Source organism: Amia ocellicauda, chromosome 5, assembly GCF_036373705.1.
Source record: "Amia ocellicauda isolate fAmiCal2 chromosome 5, fAmiCal2.hap1, whole genome shotgun sequence".
In the NCBI taxonomy this organism is placed as follows: domain Eukaryota; kingdom Metazoa; phylum Chordata; class Actinopteri; order Amiiformes; family Amiidae; genus Amia; species Amia ocellicauda.
Window position 1 is genome coordinate 2,252,825 of NC_089854.1, and position 20,229 is coordinate 2,273,053.

At 40.8% G+C, this 20,229-nt stretch overlaps 2 protein-coding genes across 4 annotated transcripts; both read left to right on the plus strand.

Annotated features, from left to right (window-relative positions):
- Window positions 1-11: 11 nt before the first annotated feature.
- Window positions 12-3,465, plus strand: kiss1 (KiSS-1 metastasis suppressor). 2 transcript variants are annotated; one of them, XM_066703191.1, is made up of 4 exons: window positions 12-188; window positions 872-972; window positions 2,066-2,242; window positions 2,685-3,465. In XM_066703191.1, exons 3-4 carry the CDS (start codon window positions 2,143-2,145, stop codon window positions 2,987-2,989), a joined length of 405 nt encoding a protein of 134 aa, XP_066559288.1. In that variant the 5' UTR covers window positions 12-188; window positions 872-972; window positions 2,066-2,142; the 3' UTR covers window positions 2,990-3,465. The 2 variants fall into 2 exon arrangements, with proteins under 2 accessions (XP_066559288.1, XP_066559289.1); XM_066703192.1 differs by lacking the exon at window positions 12-188 and having other exon boundaries at window positions 213-2,242.
- A 3,503-nt stretch (window positions 3,466-6,968) lies between these two features.
- On the plus strand, window positions 6,969-13,884 carry LOC136749179 (polymeric immunoglobulin receptor). Of its 2 annotated transcripts, XM_066703194.1 has the most exons (8): window positions 6,969-7,208; window positions 8,640-8,948; window positions 9,443-10,330; window positions 10,736-10,847; window positions 11,319-11,467; window positions 11,606-11,752; window positions 12,364-12,407; window positions 12,528-13,884. In XM_066703194.1, exons 1-8 carry the CDS (start codon window positions 7,154-7,156, stop codon window positions 12,879-12,881), a joined length of 2,058 nt encoding a protein of 685 aa, XP_066559291.1. In that variant the 5' UTR covers window positions 6,969-7,153; the 3' UTR covers window positions 12,882-13,884. The 2 variants fall into 2 exon arrangements, with proteins under 2 accessions (XP_066559291.1, XP_066559292.1); XM_066703195.1 differs by lacking the exons at window positions 6,969-7,208; window positions 8,640-8,948; window positions 9,443-10,330; window positions 10,736-10,847 and having other exon boundaries at window positions 10,856-11,467; window positions 12,528-13,881.
- Window positions 13,885-20,229: the final 6,345 nt, after the last annotated feature.

Here is a 20,229-nt window from a genome sequence, read left to right on the forward strand (position 1 = left end):
CAGGGGAGGGCAGTGGGGTTCGGGGAAGTGTGACGCAAGCATGCTGGAGAGATATAAGGGCTGCCTCGGACAGGAGATCAGACACCAGCCCAGCCCGTGGACAGATACCCCGAGCTGCGACGACCGCCTGAGACTGACAACGCCGGCCACTGAGAGACATCTCCACATGCCAGCACAGCCAGAGCACGGTGAGTGGTTCGCTGTGAACTGTTGGCATCTGTCTTCTCTTCTCTTTTTCTTTATCTTTTTGTGTTCTTTAAAGTTCCTTCCGGTGTGTGGCCACATGTCTATTTATGATGCACTGCGTAGGGGGAGATGGGTGTCCCGGATTAGTGTAGGTTTCTGGCAGCAGTCTTGGTAAAATGGAAATTGAGTGAAATTGAGAGTTGATATGAGATTATCAGTAGTAATTATTATTGATGCTCCCTACTGTGGCCCTTCCTACTATCGCGTTTGTAACGGTTATCTGGTCTAATCATGACCTGGGTTCTGTACTTGCTCTTAGTGCATTTTGCTCCTATTAGTGCATTTTTATATTCCTTTTGCTCTACTGTGTTTCTAGAAATATGTATATTGTGTAGTCGCTTTGGACAGGGGTGTCTGCTCTTTAATAAGTGATAATATTAACTTGTCAGATATCTTAAGAAAATCTACCTGTGACTGATCTGATTAATGGGTCATTTAGGTTTGTGATACTTTACCAATGTTAATTAATTAATTGATTAATTGAGAATGGGTTTAATTAAATTCTCTCCTGTGTGCTGTACTGTGCCATAGACCAAGACTTCGGAAATGATTCAGTTCAGAACTCGTACAAGCAGCACCAGCTCTGTTTTTCACCTGCAGTGTCTTTCCTCCGTATCCCCTCCAGCTCTGGTACCCACTTGACAGGCTCAGGGACGCGGTGACTGGGCGACTGACGGGGGTGCAGGAGTCACTGATCTCCGCTCTGCTGACGTTCGGCTCTTTGAAGTGCGTTCTGCGGGGGGATGCCGGTGTCAACGAGTCCCTTTCATGGGCTGACTCTGTCAGCTCCAGATTATCGATCCCGACCTTTCCCGCCCCCTCCCAGGCGGCCCAACGCCGTCACTGGGACTGCGGCCACTCTCATCTCCGGCTCCCTGGGAATGGCCCGGAGGGGGGTTAACCCACCACCTCTTACACGTGTGGGCAACATGCTTTCATATATAGGGCTATATGAAATCCGGGAAACAGAGAAGCTTAAGATATGGGCAGATAGACCTCCTTTCCCCACATAACAGGATTTTAAATGCCCATTTAAAGTCCAACTGTCGCATTTTTGAAAGACTGTAACTATCCATAAACTACGTTATAATACCTTTCTAATATATAGGCTAATGCATTGTTTTGTTATAAATATAAGACAATTGCAATTGAAACAATTTTCTTGCTGCGCTGGTAAGAAACAGCACTCAGGAAGAGTTCACCATTGACATCACAAGTGGAACAAATAAGGCCATTTATTAAAGTTACATTTTTTTAAAGTAAAAAGGGTTTTCTCTGATCATCAGATTATTCTGTGGTTGGGGCTCACTTCACCCTGACAGCTTTTCACATGCCGTGGGAGTCGTGGTGTGCTTCACCGAGAAACGCAGATTAAAAACTAGGTCTGAACCCTCAGTCTGCAAAACGAGCAGCAACTTCTAACAACAAAACAAAAAGCCTGGAAACAAGAGGGACACACAGGGGCTGTATTCCACACAGCATACTATCCATACTTCTAACAAATTATTAATTAATTTTGCTTAACTCTATTTAAATGATTATGTTCGTCACGTTGGATACATTGTAGTAGTAGTCGTACTTGGGTGTTTCTTGGGAGAAGTGTGCCACAAGCGTGTCTTTGCAGGGCACACTCAAAACTGTCTCAAGACCGAGAGGGAAACAGACAGGGAGCCCCACTTCAATTCCATCTTGCTTTTAACAAGACCCCAAAAATGTAAAACAGTTTCCCAGTACTGTGCCACGGCTTTCATTGGAGATGAAATGTACTAACTGCAGTGCACATATGTTGCATTCTTCATTTGTCTCTATTTGATTTCAGAAGCAAGCTGGTGACCAGGAGACAGAAGCAGCCAATCGCAGAAACCCGTCTTGCTCAGGCAGCCCACCGAAGCCACGATGCTGCTGCTGCTGCTGCCACTGATCACGCTGATGGTGACGGCCCAGCCAGGACAGGCCCGTTCTGAGCGCCCGCAGGCCCACCAGGCCATCGCTTCAGGTGAGCCTGTCTCCTCTCAGACACCAGGTAGACATGGGAAGAGCAGGAGAGGAGTGGCTGTCTTTCTTGCCGTGGTCTTGACACTGTGTGACAGATCTCGGGATATTTTTCACTCAATCAAATGTCAGCTGTTGCCCTTTCCTGCTGCCTCGTCCCAGACTGAGGTGCCCAGGCCAGGTCAGCAGACTGAGCTGGTCCCAGTTGAGACGAGGGTTTGATTCCAGTTCATTGAAGGTCAGCAGGGCATGTCACAGCAGACAGGGAGCGCAAGGGAAAAAGGTTTAACAGCTACCATGTAGGTCCACTTTAATAAAAATGAAGGATTCCTAGCTCCATTCTGGATTGTTCTTGAACGGTGCTCATGAATTGGTCTATGCATTGCTTAAACCCTCTCCCTAAGCTGTAACTGATTTAATATCTCAGCTCTCTCCTTCCAATCCAGGGCACAGGAGAGACCTCACAGTGCAGGATGTCCTGAGGGAACTGGGCACCATGTCTCCACCAGGGTTGAGCTCCACCCAGAGTCCGGCCTCCAGAGAGACCCCCTCCGCGCTGGCCAGGCTGCTGTTTGGGGCCGGGCTCTCCAGGAGGGGCTGGCAGGCACACGAGAGGACGCAGCCCCCGGCCGAGAAGCGGGAGAAGAACCTGTCCTCTTACAACTGGAACTCCTTCGGGCTTCGCTACGGGAAACGGCAGACCGCCCACCTGGCCCCGCACGGCGACGGGGCCTCAGACTGCACGGACTGACCCCCGGCCTCTGCGGCTCCCAGATATCCGGCTCCGCCTCTGGGGGTGTTCAAAACATCGCCCTCCTCCACCATAGACTGAAAAAAAATCCCCCAAAAAATAAATCAAATATGAAATGCATAGACTGAGACCAGCCAGGAATCGTGATTTCCAATTGGTCATCCTTCTGTAGTCCTTAATAGTGAAAATGTCACTTTTCTTCAAGTCCCGCCCCCCCGGTGCACGTAGACTGGAAGTCTTACCTTAACCCCGGTTGCCCTTTGAACCTCCCCAGTCAGCCATATTGGTAAAGGGGCAGCCATCCTGGTAGGGAACAAGGTCATCTTGACAACAGGTCCCCACTACCCCACCCTGTTGGTGTGGGGGTGTAATGTTTAAGAGGTTAATCTGTGCTTTTTTTTTTTTTTTTAGGTTATATGTTTTATGATTAAGCTTAGGATGATACTGTGTTAGCAAAATAAAAAGATGAGAAACAATTAATTAAGAAATGTATAGACTTAATTTTAATATATTGCATTTCATTACATATATATACACACACACACAAACAATAGACACTAAAGACAAGTTCACCACTGAAATGTATAGAATGATATATGTATATTTTGACCAGCCCTGTAATTATTTTTGTTACATTAGTGAATGTTCAAAAGTAGACTTAACATATATCATATTTAAGAATATATCGCATTTCATTTCATTTCATTACATATATATGTGTATATATACTAGCAGACACACACAAACACACATATATAGCTATATCTCTTTGTTATATTTATCAATAGACACTAAAGACAAGTTCAACACTTTTCTTAGAGACACAGTGAAGCACCATTTGTCAATACTCAAATGTATAAAATAATATATATATAGAACTAAACTGCTGAATTATATATATATATATATATATATATATAATTTGTTAATTTGTTCATGCTCAAATGTATAGAATTAATAAATACACACACACACACACACGATGGTGACTTTATTGTGACAAACAAGCATTTTACAACATGGAACATAGTCAGAAGTAGAAAAAGACTCATAAAAATGATGTATAGATACTTGTAATCATTAATTTCTGGTTCACAACACCAATATTAGACAGAAAGAAACACTGGCCTGTACGGAGTAATGTCATTCCATAACATTTCCAACACAGTCCATATACATTGTGTTAAGTCTTTCACTGTTGGCTTGAATTAACATTCTTCTTTCAAAGTTATAACCAATATTAGAAGTGTCTAATATAAATAAAGGGAGAAAATGTATAAGTGTTTATTATAAATAAAGTTAGACAACTGCAAGCATGAAACACAGAAATAGGGACCACATTGCAAGGATATGATAACCAAAAATGGTATTTTACTGCACATTGTAAGTTTCATAAAATGATTTATATGACTTCTTGTTTGGATCTAGGAGTAATCTGCAAATGACATAGTGACAAATGCAATCAGTCAGGAAACACGCACAGCAGACAGAAATAAGCACAACGCTGTATTTCTATGACCCAAGACTGCATTTTACTAAACCCTGAAACCCTGAAAATTCACTACAAACTCTACATTTTGTAAAATGGTTTACTTTACAGACACAGAAACAGATAGGCTCACCCTCAACATATTCCAACACCCACAAAAAATATGATTATGATTATCACAGGGGTATTATTAATCTATTAATCTATTCATGCAGCTTTTAGACACTTGTCTAATACAGAGCCAACAGCTGCAGGGCCGGCCCTCCCATTAGGCAAGATTAGGCAGCCGCTTATGTCAGCAATTTGACTGCTGTTTATATGGGATTATTGAATTGTGAAACAGTAATAAAAATGAATCTGCCAATGAAATTATTGTTTTGTTTTTTATGTCTGTGTGACGAAGACGATTAGTGATTAAGGTAGTAGCCTAACCTAGCCTGCTAACATTAGCTAGCTACTACTAGTGGATATAAGTTTTGCTAAAGTAAGCTATAGAGATTTGAAACAATTTGCTATAATGTCTAAGAGACAAAAACTATCAGGACCGAATATAAGAAAAATAAAAACGAATGAGAAAAGAGGCACAATCGCTAAACCAAAGAAATTTGTTGCTGAAATGTCCATCAGCCGGTTTGGAGAAGAATGACTCAGATTCTTCGCTCCCCGTCCCTCATGACAGTGGGTCTATCTTTATGTTATAGTTACAATTGTTATGTATATTTTGTATTTTCTGTTGTATTTGCTTTATATATTTTGTAATGACTACATAGCTTTCGCGTGCCTTGTCACAAGAATTTAATTGTTCAGAATGACGCATGTTATTCGGCGCACTTGACAAATAAAAGACTTTGACTTTGACTTTGACTGATATGTTAGTGCAGGCTGGGCCACATCAGGATAAAGAGGGGAATTTAAAGAGGATGTCTAGGAAGTAATTATTTTCAAACAGCTTTGCAAACAAGACACTCTGAGAAATATGTGTGGGGGGTGGGGGGGGCAGATATTTGTTTGTCTTGCCTAGGGCGGCAGAACGTCCAGGGCCAGTCCTGTAGCAGAGCTTAGACAATGCTGTGCGCTGGGGTTTAAATTGACTCTGTAGGCCAGGGCTTCAAAACTTCAACCCATTTAAACATTGTCAAATCTGCCTCCAACCCCTAAAATGCTAAGGCATGTTTTTTGTATCATAAAAATTGTATTACTATGTATGTTAATGTGGTTTATAATTTTGATTTAAGGTGTTAAACATACTTTTATCATTTACATTTTTTGTTTCAAATCTCTATAGCTTAATTTAGCAAAATTTATATCCATGGGGAGGAATTGAAACTTAAGTGTTTCTCACTTTATTTACAATAGATACATGATGTACTTTGTTGCAAGAATCAGGTATAACTTTAAAACATATAACCTAAAAAAACTAAAAAGCACAGATTAACCTCTTAAACATTACACCCCAACACAAACAGGGTGGGGTAGTGGGGACCTGTTGTCAAGATGACCTTGTTCCCTACCAAGATGTCTGCCCCCTTACCAATATGGCTGACAGGGGAGGTTCAAAGGGTCACCCTGGGGAGGTTCAAGGGGCAACTGGGGGTAAGACTTCCAGTCCATGGGCACCGGGTAGGCAGGATTTCTGGAATCTGTCACTTTGAAGAACAGTGATCTTTTCTCTACTGTCCTTTATTCGTAGAAGGTTCACTGTGTATCTTAGTGATGTCGTCGAGATGCCCATGTCTGCTTTCCTTGTCTAGTTAGGCAGCAGCTAGGCTCAAAACTGAGCCTTTGCTCCAGATTCGTAAAAAGTGGTTCAAGCACAACATTAATAAAAAAATCATAATTTAATAAAATATTTGTAATACGTGCTATGTATTTATATGTGTATAATACAAAGACTGCAAATAAACAGTAGTCATGATAAAAGTGTAATTGAATGAAGCTGTTTATTCTGTTTACTAAAAGCATTACAGGAAGAGGTTTGTTTTACGTATTTTATGTTTTACAAGTTCATTTCAGTGCATTTTGTTTCTAATCCAGAAAACTTTGCATTACACTGTTGTAAAGAATGTGTTTGACTGTAATTTAATATACAGTCGTGTGTGAGATTTTCTTGTATGAGAGAATGTTAATTATAAATAAAGATAACGTCATCAATGGCATGTTTTCCTTGAATTCGACTAAAAAGATCTGTGTGTGTGTGTGTTTGTGTGTGTGTGTGTTTGTGGGTCATAGTAAAGATGAGATTGTCATGTGTATGTACAGTTTACTTACTAAGTATGCATTAAGCACAATTTATTTTGTGATCACAATGTTTGTTATTGCTTTATTGCCCCCCCCCCCTTTTTACATAACACATAAAATATATAAGAAATGGAAGAATAGCTCCTACTTTGATTATTATAATTATTATTTGTATTATTATTTTAATGTAATAATCCTGTGGCACTAATCACTGTTTCCTTTTCTGTTCGGTCTGTTTTTTGCAGATTCGTGGTGTGGTAAGCCACATTTTCCACTGAAGGAACCTGTGTACTTCGCAGCGTCTCTCCTCCTAACAGCGTTCAGCTGCAGATGTAGTTGCCTCCGAGCCCCGCAGTGAACGCAGGGCAGCTCAGCAGACAGGCGGAGAGTCTTGCTGCCCTCGTGTCTGGGTGTGGGGCTCCCTGGGCACTCGAAGAATGGGGTCCCTTATCACTGTCTGTCTGGGGCTTCTCCTCAGTGTCATGGTCACAGGTAAGGGATAACTCTGGAGTGTGGAGAACACAGGGGTGGGATTGGGCACAGGGTCGGTTATTAGCTTCACAGGATGATTTATCTGTCAGCCTCTCTTGCAGCAGTATGTAATGTAAGGCAAGTTATTATTTTCTGTATAAATGACTCTGAAAACTCCAGGGAAACATATTGATCTTGACATTTAGTTACATTCTCTAGAAGAAAAACACAGATCTGTATTTCTGGATTGGCCTCTTGCCAGTGTTTTACTTGTTTTCTGATATGAAAATAAAAAAGGGAGAAAAAGAGAAATGAAAGAATACATCTGAGCTTTTTCTAAGCATGTTTTGGTTGCGTCTGGATTTTGGATGATGATTTAAGGACTTAGGTTACAAAGCGTTAAGCAGTTGGTCTTTAAAGAATAACCATAACCAGCTACATCAAGTTTAATTTATTCTTATGTTTGCTTAATGTCTGATATTCATAAACAAAAACAATTTCTGCTTTTTGGATTATACCCGTTAATGAGGAATTACTATGATGGTGGACATGTGCTTATCATAGATTGCATATAGAAATTACAATGTCTACCATTCACTGAGACAAATGTAGGTAAGGCAACGGAAAAGAAGTCCGCCATTTTATATCAAGTGCCTGTTGGGGCACTTGCCTGAGGTTATTTGCACTTTTCATCGCAATAATGAACTAAAACTAAACTAAACGAGAATTAAAACTATTGCCCAAAGCAATCCAAATTTGAAAAGGATATTGTCTTTAATTTACTTACAATAATATATTCTTGAAGATGTATGTAATGTTTTCATTAGCTGTTTATTTCTGATACTTGAAGTCATTTCCATGTCTTCTGAAACCAGATCAAACTAGTTTCTTAATTTTCTATAGATTTCATGACTTCATATCAAAGAAAGGCATTTTATGGTTTCCAGAAACATTTGTTTAATTTTTCTATTTGCAACCCTACCCCAACCCACAGATATTAGTAAGTTTATAGAAACTTTAAAATGTTTAGTTTTTTTCTCCAAAATATCTTAAAATATGAATTGATCTCAGTCATCGGTTTGAATATTAGTGCAGTGAAATCTGCAGGAATTGTTTGATAATTAAGTTCATCATACATGTCCCATAAATTTTTGTTACATTTCTTCTTCATTACTATCATGTTTACTCTCTGTAAATGTGACAATGTGTGTTCAGGGGAATTAGAACTGTGCGATGTGTATTCTCCATCAAATATGTTCACATAGAGATCCTTTTTCTTCTGTTTTCTGTATTGATAAATAAAATGCCCAAGTGGCAAAATATATTTTGATAAAAAAAAGTTGTTTGACCCTGTGTGAAAACTTAATTATTTCCTCAAACATGTGTGTTATAGTTTAAGAGTCACTCTGAAGGTAAACCTGTTTTTAAACTCACTTTCCTCTGTTTCTCCAGGTCTATATGTTTCTGGCCCAGATGCAGTCACTGGAGTAGAGGGTGGGACTGTGGACATTGAATGTCAGTACGCATCATGGTTAAAGCACTATGATAAGATCTGGTGCTTTATTAGGAGCAACACATTATGTATAAATCGTGTTACTACATCTGTTGGTCATGGTACAATGTCTTTAAAAGATGATAAAGAAAACAGAAGAATACACATATCAATGACCCAGCTGAAGAAGATCAATGAAGGAAACTACCACTGTGAAATTGGAAGGTTTAGTGTTTTTTTTAAAACCGTTAAACTGAACATCCGCCAAGGTAATAAGTCACTTATTTCATATATATTTATATAGTACACTACTGTACTCATTTTGATATTTGATTCAGAATTCTACTAACTTTTCCTGCTAACATGTTAGACTATGTAACTTGTTATCTTCTTAATTCATAACACAGCAGCACTGTGGAGTAGTGGTTAGGGCTCTGGACTCGTAACTGGAAGGTTGTGGGTTAAAATCCTGGGTTGGGGCAGCGCTGTTGTACCCCTGAGCAGGTACTTCACTTAGATTGCTCTAGTAAAATGCCCAGCTGTATAAATGGGTACAAATGTAAGTCACCCTGGATAAGAGCGTCTGCTAAATGACAAATAATGTAATCTGTGTGTAATAATCAATAGCATACATAATTGCATGTACCTACATTGTAACTCTGCCTAACTATGTTGTAAATACATTGTACTTACATAATACTTACCTAGTAATTACACCAAAATATAATGTAAAGTGTTATTTTCTCTCTTCTCTCCTGTTCAGTCACAGGTCCTGAGATCGTCATTGGGACAGTCGGTGGATCTTTGTCTGTAGACTGTATGTACAGTCAGATGTTGCTGCAGTCCAGGAAATGCTGTTGTAAACTGCCACATGGGTTCTGCACACATCCAGCTGAAGTGAATGCAGGAGATTTAAAAGGCTCTGTGACTTTGCAGGACTTTACGAAATACAGGACATTAACTCTAACAATAAACAACCTGGCAGAGGAGGATGCAGGGAAGTACAGATTTGAGTTTGACCAAGATGAAGTTCATGAGGTGGAGCTCAAGGTGTTCGCTAAGCCTGGCCTCAGAGTACCTGAGACAGTGACTGGGATGACTGGGGATCGAGTGGAAATCCTGTGTGAATACAGCCAGGAACACATGAACAAGGAGAAGTACTGGTGCAAATGGAAATATGGTGAATGTAAAAAACTGTTAACTGAGCTGAATAATAACACAGAATTGATTATCACTGATTATCGGCACAGATGCACATTGGCATTGTCAATGTCATCGCTGACTGAGGGCAATGGTGGAAAGTACCAGTGTATAGTAAAGGATAGCGAGGGGCATATTAGTAAAGAGATGGAGCTGAAAATTGTTGCAATTAGAGGCCCAGATGTTGTGAATGGATTCTCAGGGGGTTCTGTGACTATACAATGCCAGTATTCTGATAGTTATAAAGATTCAAATAAATTCTGGTGCAAAGTGTCTTCCTATGGAGATTGTGAGGATTTGCAGAATATTCATATTAATTATGCCCAAAGAAACTCATTCACTGTTTTCATGAACAACTTGAGACAAGAAGACACAGGGCAATACCGTTGTGGATTAAGGAACAACATTCGGCATGTATTCTATGCTGACATTTATCTCAATGTTTTCCCAGGTAAGAGTATAAAATAACTATAACAACAGTACTATTGATGTAACAACTTTCACCACAATTACGGCTTCTACTGGAATAATAATAATAATAATAATAATAATAATAATAATAATAATAATAATAATTATTATTATTATTATTATAATTATTATTATTATTATTATTATTATTATTATTATTATTATTATTATTATTATTATTATTATTATTTTCAATAGTTCAAAAGAAGGAACCGAATGAGCTCACTGGTCCAAGAGGCCTCCATTCATTCTCAACCTTTCTTATGTAAAACATATTGTGGTCCTGAAGTCACTTCTGTTTTTAATTGTCGTTATTTGATTGTAGTATTGTACTATCGATTGCATCATGGTGCTCTAAGGGCCCTTGTCTGTCTGTTTCTTGAAGGACCATCTCTCAATTCTACTGTGAGGCCACACACCACCATCCCGACAACCAGACAGCACACCAGTACAAAGAAGACCCAGAAACCAACAAAGTTGGAAAATATCCCTTATGAGTAAATAAAGTTACAGCAGCTTGGTTTGTGGACAGCAGCCTTAATTCAGGGCCGGGCAAGTCCAGGCCATCAGGGCTATACAGTAGCGCTATAGATTTCAATGGCCTCTTTTCACTCCCATTCTTGTTACAAACTGTAAGAAAGTTTAATAAAAGTTTAATTTAATAACTAAATAGTTCAGTTGCAAGAGGTGAGGTAATATGAAACTAAGTTGTCCATATGTTACAAGGAAGCATTTTTCATAAACACAAAATAGATCTTCTCTTGTCTTGCTTCGTTGGTTTTCATTTTCAAAAGAAGACTTCAGCAGACGTAGTGCATCTACTTTGTGTATGTATTTACCGCATGGCAATGTTTTACAGAAGACCAAGTAACAGGGCCAGGATCTCCTGGCCTGTAAAAATAACAGAAATGCTCATTTACAAAGGGGTGTATAAAAATCTTAATTTATTTGTACTTTTCCATTCTCAGTTCAACGCTGAACACATCCAGTAAAAACAAGGACATCTTAGAGCTGATTAAAAACCACCCGATTGCAATGGGGATCTTAGGAATCCTGGTTTTGCTCATGTTAATGCTGGCTGCAATAGCAATTAAAAGAGCGCTGGCCAAAGCATCTGGTGAGTAAGTGATCTCTGACTCTGCGTTCGTCTCAGTCCAGGACACAGTGGTTTGTGGTGCTGCTTCTGTGTGATGATACATACCCAATGACACGGCCCATTGTGCGTCGTCCTCCTTTTCTTCTTCCTGCGTTTCAGGGTCTGCAAGCGCTTCCCAGGACAACGGGGGCAACTTTCGGATGAGAGAAGTCCAGACCACCCCATTGGCCAGTGACAATGTGTACACGTACCACTCCTACTTCCAGCCTGCCGTCACCTCCAACAATGTCAACGTCCACGGCAATGGTAGTCCAGCGCCACCGAGCTGCGAATTACTCGCCCCTTGTCACAGACCCAGATCAACTCATCCTTAAATGTTTACTGTCACTTTCTGGATAGTGTGTCAGGTTTTAATCCCCATGTAGCACAAAAAGGGGTGTGTCTTTTTGAACCTGATGTATTAATACCTTCCATTCAGATGTTTAATATATCACTATCTTCTGTCAGTGGGACTTTCCTATAAGAGTTTATTGCAGTGTGTGGGACCAAGCATTTGTTTAAAATATCTGATTGTTTGAATATTAAGCAAGGATAGGATGGCAGCAGAGGCCTCACTTTAATTTACTCCTGTTTGCGTCACCCTTTTCAAATGGAACAGTTTACGTTTTGCATTTTGCATTTCAACAGCAAAGGCTTAATGATTTCCTGTTTGCTACTGAAGAGCAGCTATCAAAACCTAATCTTGTAGTGCAATGAAGGGATGAAGGTGCCCATGTGTGGTACAGTGTGTGTTCAAAGGTACACATTCAAAAGGGTTAAACTTCCAACGGCAATCTTTCTCTGAGGGGTAATTTGCCTGCATCTTATTTAACGAGCTACTTCGCTCTTCAGCTGTAAACTCTCCCGCTTTATTGCAGTCGATGAAGACTCCACCGACAGCTCAGAAACGTCAGACAGCTCAGTAAGTACTTCTACAAAGTCCTGAATATTGTCCCAACTAACTGTATCTGTGAAGCTTAAATGTGCCATTTAGAGACATATATTGAATGATTGCTGACTGCATTTTATTCACTTGGAACAGTGTCCTTGGGAGACCAGGAACCTGTCTAGAAACGACAGCTCGGACGCCGGACGGGCCCTGGGGAGCGCCGGCACTGACCAAATCGGCGACTACGTGAACGTGTCCGAACAGGGGTGGATCGACCGGGAGGACTACGTGAACATGCTGGAAGAGCAAGGGCCGGAGGAAGGAGGAGCTCCTGAGTGGGATCAGAAAGGAGAGGATGACTATGTGAATGTGAAGCCCCCCCTGGAGAGCGAGGACAGTGGGGAAGAGGGGGACGAGGAAGGTGCGGACGGTGACAGCAGCGAGGAGCAGGACGACCCTGAGAACGACGATGACGACGTACAGTACACACAAGTCGTCTTCAAGTAGAGGAGGCTGTGGTGATTTCTGGGTAATGCCTCTCACTTCCTGGGCTTGTGGGAACATGGAGAAGAGGAGCATCATATGCACTCTGAAAGGAGTAATAATAAATATGAGAAGAATGAGATGAAGGAACTCGGATTTTATTTTATTTTTATGATTTTAAGTCCAGGGGATTGTAAATGGAGAGACTTTTCCGAGGACTTTGTGATTGTACAGATGTTTGCCGCAACACTGACTTATCCATTCATGTATCTGGCCTTGGTGGAAGTAAGTGACTATGAAATAACTGGCACAGTGAAAACACCTGCAGCTTTATTGCCGTGTGTGGGCCACACCCCCAATCTGGACTGATGCAGGGACTGTGGCAAACCGGACACTGGACACTGGATGGGCCAGTTCAACAGAAGTTCAGTCACTCTCAGGTCATTGGCTTGGCGGCAGTTTACCTCGGCCTACAGCCCTCTGAGTTATCAAACGTTGCAGTGTGAAAGAACTGTATTATTCTTATTTTCACGTGGGGGCTGGTGGTTAGAGTGCAGGGTGTGTTGCTGAATCATTCTGGGGAGGAAATGGAAACGTAGGAGTCGAACCGGGAATATGGGACTCTTCGGATCTTGTTTTTATTGTTTTGTATGTCTGGTAACTTAATAAAGAAAGGCTTTATATCAGACGGTTACTTTGCAGGAATAAAAGCAATAAAAGGAAAAATAAAAGCAAGAAAATTAAAAAATAAGACACAGGGTCAACGAGAACAAAATCTTATCTGATGCTGCTTCTGTCTCGTCCGTCTTTTGGTAATTGTGTGTTTCAAGATGAGTAACAAATGTATTTGTAGGCTATGAATGACGTATAGGCAGTACAGTCCTAATCTTTAATATAACTGCTCCTTAAAATGTTTATTTACATATAATGTTTACTTGGTACAGTCCCAGTATTTACTGTCTCACAATATCATGATTTGTTGGTGGCATATTTAGTAAAAAAATATAGTATCTATATTTTTTATATAAATGTGCAAATAAAACATTAATTAAAAAAATCATGTTTACATTCTTTTGTGGGTTTAAATAATTTTACTAAAAACATCTGTTACAAGTGCAGTCTAAGCAGTACAGGCAGACTAATTTGAATTGACAGTTGTGGGGAAATCTAAACAGTACTGCAGTCTGGGGGGTTAAAGCAGGTTTAATGATGAAAAGCTGGAAATGTCATCACAAAGTTAATCTTTTTGCGATTTTTATCAGATCTTCATTTTAGAAGTAAAACCTGACAGGAAGGAATTTAGATAAGAATAAGATGACAGACATAGAACTCTACAAAGACCCTGGGTTGGAGGGAAGGCTTATATATATATACACTCACCTAAAGGATTATTAGGAACACCATACTAATACTGTGTTTGACCCCCTTTCGCCTTCAGAACTGCCTTAATTCTACGTGGCATTGATTCAACAAGGTGCTGAAAGCATTCTTTAGAAATGTTGGCCCATATTGATAGGATAGCATCTTGCAGTTGATGGAGATTTGTGGGATGCACATCCAGGGCACGAAGCTCCCGTTCCACCACATCCCAAAGATGCTCTATTGGGTTGAGATCTGGTGACTGTGGGCGCCAGTTTAGTACAGTGAACTCATTGTCACGTTCAAGAAACCAATTTGAAATGATTCGACCTTTGTGACATGGTGCATTATCCTGCTGGAAGTAGCCATCAGAGGATGGGTACATGGTGGTCATAAAGGGATGGACATGGTCAGAAACAATGCTCAGGTTGGCCGTGGCATTTAAACTATGCCCAATTGGCACTAAGGGGCCTAAAGTGTGCCAAGAAAACATCCCCCACACCATTACACCACCACCACCAGCCTGCACAGTGGTAACAAGGCATGATGGATCCATGTTCTCATTCTGTTTACGCCAAATTCTGACTCTACCATCTGAATGTCTCAACAGAAATCGAGACTCATCAGACCAGGCAACATTTTTCCAGTCTTCAACTGTCCAATTTTGGTGAGCTTGTGCAAATTGTAGCCTCTTTTTCCTATTTGTAGTGGAGATGAGTGGTACCCGGTGGGGTCTTCTGCTGTTGTAGCCCATCCGCCTCAAGGTTGTACGTGTTGTGGCTTCACAAATGCTTTGCTGCATACCTCGGTTGTAACGAGTGGTTATTTCAGTCAAAGTTGCTCTTCTATCAGCTTGAATCAGTCGGCCCATTCTCCTCTGACCTCTAGCATCAACAAGGCATTTTCGCCCACAGGACTGCCGCATACTGGATGTTTTTCCCTTTTCACACCATTCTTTGTAAACCCTAGAAATGGTTGTGCGTGAAAATCCCAGTAACTGAGCAGATTGTGAAATACTCAGACCGGCCCGTCTGGCACCAACAACCATGCCACGCTCAAAATTGCTTAAATCACCTTTCTTTCCCATTCAGACATTCAGTTTGGAGTTCAGGAGATTGTCTTGACCAGGACCACACCCCTAAATGCATTGAAGCAACTGCCATGTGATTGGTTGGTTAGATAATTGCATTAATGAGAAATTGAACAGGTGTTCCTAATAATCCTTTAGGTGAGTGTATATATATATATATATATATATATATATATATATGTAAGATTTTCTATAACAATTTCAGTTTATTATTTTCATGTTATTATAGTTTGCAGCGAGTTTAATTAGTGAGATGTACGGTGGGCCTGAAGTGCAAAATACATGTACAAACATAAAAACACAAATGTAAATAGTGTTTTTATTTTTGCTTTGTGTGTTTTTTTGTTATTTATTATTATTTGTGTTTTGCACTTCAGGGGTACCGTAGTACAGGGAGATGTGTCTTTTTGCTCGTGTAACCCATCTTAATTTTCCAATTAGTGCAGTCGACAATCCGGGCATTTTGTGACGTCATTGCATAACAGTCAACGCCGCTATCTTTGATTGGGGGTAAGAATGAAGATTGCATATCTGTGACCCTCCACCACAATACCAGTTACATCAACAACATTTTCAAAAATGAGATTATTACTTCATCTGATTACATGCTCTTACTTTCGGGAGGAGCCGCTGTTTGCTCGACATGATGAAATCTTGTGCCGATCAGGTAATGTGCAAGCATCTTGTAGTCCATGGCAGACACTGTTTCAGGCCGTGTATCCGTCTGCTTGGATCTTGTACGGGCACATTTCTAATGCAGCCAAATGTAACTTCTCAGAGTGACGTTTTCGTGCCTCAGGCGACAGTGTTTCTTCGCACTTATTTGATGTCTATGTGATTAAAAGTGTCACACTGTATCCGTGCGTCACATCACACGATTTGGAGCCGCCATCTTTGTTTGGGGTCACAGCTGCACAGACACAAATCACAGGTGATCTTGACAATATGGTGAAATTAGGCTGATAATTGATCGAACATTTGCTTATACAGTGTGAAACGTTTTTTTAAAGATTCTTTTTAGATTTTCGATTATCGGTTCAATTGTCAGCTTAAGATCACGTGGTGTGTGACGTCACGAGGTGGCTCAGAGAGTGAGATCGATTAGCGCAGCTCCCTTCCGCCAACTTTCAATGCAATACAGGCACTTCCAAACTACCGGTTTAGAGCGGACCCTTGCGTATCTCTTATGGCTGTCCCGAACAGTGCATTTTAACCTTCGAATGTTCGGAACGCATACTGATCGAGGGTCGAATCTTCGTTGGTGCTAATTCGCATAATGTATCGATTTGAATGAACAGCCTCTTTTTTTTTTGTTACAGGTAGGCCTAATCCATATAAACAAAATGAAACACCCTCCTGTAGTTTAAGATCTCGAACAGTGATTATGTTTTTACAAGAACACAGTTTGTATTAATTTCCCTTGCATGAAGCAGAGAATCGCTGTAAACCCCTTGATGAATACATCCCGGTTTGCAGTACTGTACTGAGTAGTAAATACTAGACACCGCAACAAAGTAACCAGGCGTTACAATACTAAACCACACGTCAGCCATCCCATTGAAACCATTACATTTGCATACTGCCCATTACTTAAATAAACGTTGATGAATATAACTTAAAATAAATTTCCACTGTCATGTCACTGGACCAGATTACATTTAAACAATGTATTTTGAAATTATACGATTACACTGATCATGTATGTTGTATTTTTTCACTATCCCCCATTTGCCAGCATGCCTGTGGACACTCTGCGTTATTCCGCTTTATTGTTTCTTCATCCGCCATCTTTGCAGCGCTGTTGTGCAATATAATGGAAATCAAATGTTTCGAAAAAGATCTACTGTTTGGCATGTTTTGCCAAATGCACAGAAACCCCCAAAAGCTTGAGCAGAAGACAAATCCCTCCAGGAAATCACCAGAGAAAAGCCTGGCGTTTCACCCCCCTGTGCTGCGGTCCGACCCCGGGGTCCTGCCTGGACCTGCGCGCTGACCAGTGACATCCACGCATGTTCGTAACGTTTAAGGGTAACTTTTCAATGTTTGGGGTTTTGGAGTGAACGTTTTCTTCGGTGATTTTGAAATGTATTTGCAAAGCTTTTTGATCCGTTACTATGCAGGTATTCACTTTTGTGTTTACAATTAGTTTTAATATACCATGGAGTTTATTATAATCTTAATACTGATTATTACATGCACAATAACGAGTATGTAATACAGCATGTTTCTACTCGCGGCTGGCGTGTAAACAGCACAGAATCAATTGGATGCCCAGTGTAATTCAATTCACGCAGTCGCCACAAGAGGGCGCTCTCGCACTGTGCTGGCTGAACCTGTCAATCAAAGCGCCCGTTTAATTGCCAGATCGTTATCGGCTTAACTCCTCGCATGGGTCTGATTTTTTATTTTTTTATTGAATCTCTCTCTCCGGTGTTTTTACGTGCTGATGAATGATCAAACGCAAAAGGATGTTGTTTTTTGAAGTGTGATGCATATTCAGTGTTTTTCACATTCTCGCAACAGGAAGCTCTCCTGACCACATTGTGACTGTTAGCGATGGCAGTTTTTAATGTCAGAGACTAGCATGTTGCTTAGGCTTGTGTAATTGTAGATGTGTTGCTGTTTATGCAAAACATAATTAATAATTAAAGCACTGTGTGGGGAAGTGCCATCGATGCACTGATGGGGCGATTGCTAATGCCTACAATGCCTGGACAGGGGACCGAGAAACCGGACTCTAATGAGCATCACAAGGGTTTTGCAATCAGGCCATTACTTAACTCATTTAGATCAGAAGAATTCCCAGTTTTGACTAAATTCATTCTTAAGGATGACTGTCCTATATAGTGAGGTTTGCAGACAAGGCCGATTGTGAAAGCTTACATTTTTTAATTTCTTAATGAGCATCCTGTGACTGCAAATTACCACTGCAGCCTAGTTTCAACACTTTGTCCCTGAACACATCCATGGCTTTAAAACTCAATGATGCCTACACAGCATGGTTTGCTTAAACCATTTGGTTTTGGGGCTTTAGAGGGTTTGTAAAGATGTTAATGGCCTGACAGACGATACCCAGTAAAATGTGCAGCCCTGCTGTCTTTTTACAATGGACTGTTGAGTGTAAGCTGGCATTAGATGAGTTAATGACTGCACACACTAACATGGCATTTCCATGAATTATATTCTTAGAGAGAACGTCCGCCAGCCCTGGAGTGCAAACATAAAACCAGTGTCGTCTCCTATATCTTGTATGCTACCCACATAGACGACATCCTCAAAGGCATTACAACTGACAAAAGTACATACTTTCTTTTTAAACGCAGGTCTTTTAATTATGTGTCTTCAATACTTGTTAGTGTATTGTGACTTTAGTTGTGTATTACGAGATTGTACGAGATGCCGAGCCAACGTTTCGTACATTCATGTGTTAATTAAGTCTTAATGGGAAGGACCTACTCCAAGTTCCCTGCGAAGAGCCCACTGCCACATGTTTTGAATTTCAAAAGCCTTGGCAAACGTAGCTGTCTCCTTTGTTTAGTTTCCACCTGTTTGTAGCTCATTCAGCGACGCTAGGGGAGACTGTAAATCCCACTATAAAACCATAATCCTTTTTCCTTAAGGCCCTGGTGAAAAATGTTTCCTTGCTTGACTACAGGTACGGAGACGAGGACCTTTCAGCCCAGTGCTAGTTTGAGCCAGTAGCTGTTCACAGATCTTATCCGGTGAGATCTAATCTACAGGCAGATTGCTGGTGCCTCCGTGTGTGTTTCCTACGCTGTGCACTTTGCCTTGCCAACAGCACACAGGGATTGCAATCACTGCCTCTTACTATTTATAGCTGGTGTTTACTGCGGGTCTCTGTGGTTGGTGTGAGTCGTTTCAGAGCTTGGTGGCACACTTAGCAGTAGCACAGAGCCGCCGAAGAGTTTAACCTCTGCTCGTGAATATGGTGTTATTCAGTCGGCATGAAATACATAAGACTGTTGCTCTTCTTGTAATTTGTTATACCGAGCATATCAGCAGTAATATATTTCACACTCCAAGGAGAAAAAGCAGCATTACAATGGTCTATTTAAATCCACAGAGTAGACATAGAAGGACTGTCCGTGTGGCACCTTTGAGTTGTTTTCAGAGAGGAAATAGTGGTTTCATTTTCACTTACACTTGTTCTCCATGGGAGGGCTTGCCTGTGTCAAATTAAACTCCAGAATACCTTCAGGTTATCAGTGACAGCAGCTGTCCAAACCATAGAGGATGCTGTCCAGGGGTAATGACAACACATTGCTTTCACAACAAACCAAAAACCAGTCAAATATCCCTGCACGGCAACACATTTGGAAATTCCCCCCAAAACTGTTTGTATTGAACTCCAAGGAACTCCAAGGAGCTTGACTCTTGATGCTGTACGGTCAGTCTAGCACAAAGAGTTATTGTTCTGGTTCATCAGATAAGAGTTTGGGCAGCTGGGAAAACATTGGTTTAAGCTCCCAGCAGATGTTACAAATGTGAAGGTACCCCTCTGTGAAATGTCTAAAATATAATCACTGTGATGTGCTAAAGCAGGGGAAATCCCCGGTCGCTGATGTAAGCCTGCATCCCTCGGTGCAACAGGGATTTCCACTTTCACCCAGATGAAAGAGTACATAATGGGATTGAGCTTCTGGGAAACTCCGCGAAGGAGCTGCCAGAGATGGGATTTAATAACTGTTTGCCTGTGTTGCGCTATTCCAAATGAGAACCAACCTTATAACTGTTGAATGACATCATACGTTTTAGTGATTTCCAGCATATACTTTTCCACCTGAGGAATGGCCACAGACAAACTCGTTTAATTTCTTCCTTTGTTGATTTTGGAGACTGTTCTAGTGACCTACACATGTTTAACATTGACTTTCCTACTTTCTCACAGAGCACAGTAGTGCT

Coding starts and splice junctions, on each gene's coding strand:
- kiss1 (XM_066703191.1), top strand. CDS start 2,143: ATGCTGCTGCTGCTGCTGCCACTGATCACGCTGATGGTGACGGCCCAG. Junction 2,243..2,684: donor CCACCAGGCCATCGCTTCAG/GTGAGCCTGTCT, acceptor CTTCCAATCCAG/GGCACAGGAGAGACCTCACA.
- LOC136749179 (XM_066703194.1), top strand. CDS start 7,154: ATGGGGTCCCTTATCACTGTCTGTCTGGGGCTTCTCCTCAGTGTCATG. Junction 7,209..8,639: donor CCTCAGTGTCATGGTCACAG/GTAAGGGATAAC, acceptor CTGTTTCTCCAG/GTCTATATGTTTCTGGCCCA. Junction 10,331..10,735: donor TTATCTCAATGTTTTCCCAG/GTAAGAGTATAA, acceptor TGTTTCTTGAAG/GACCATCTCTCAATTCTACT.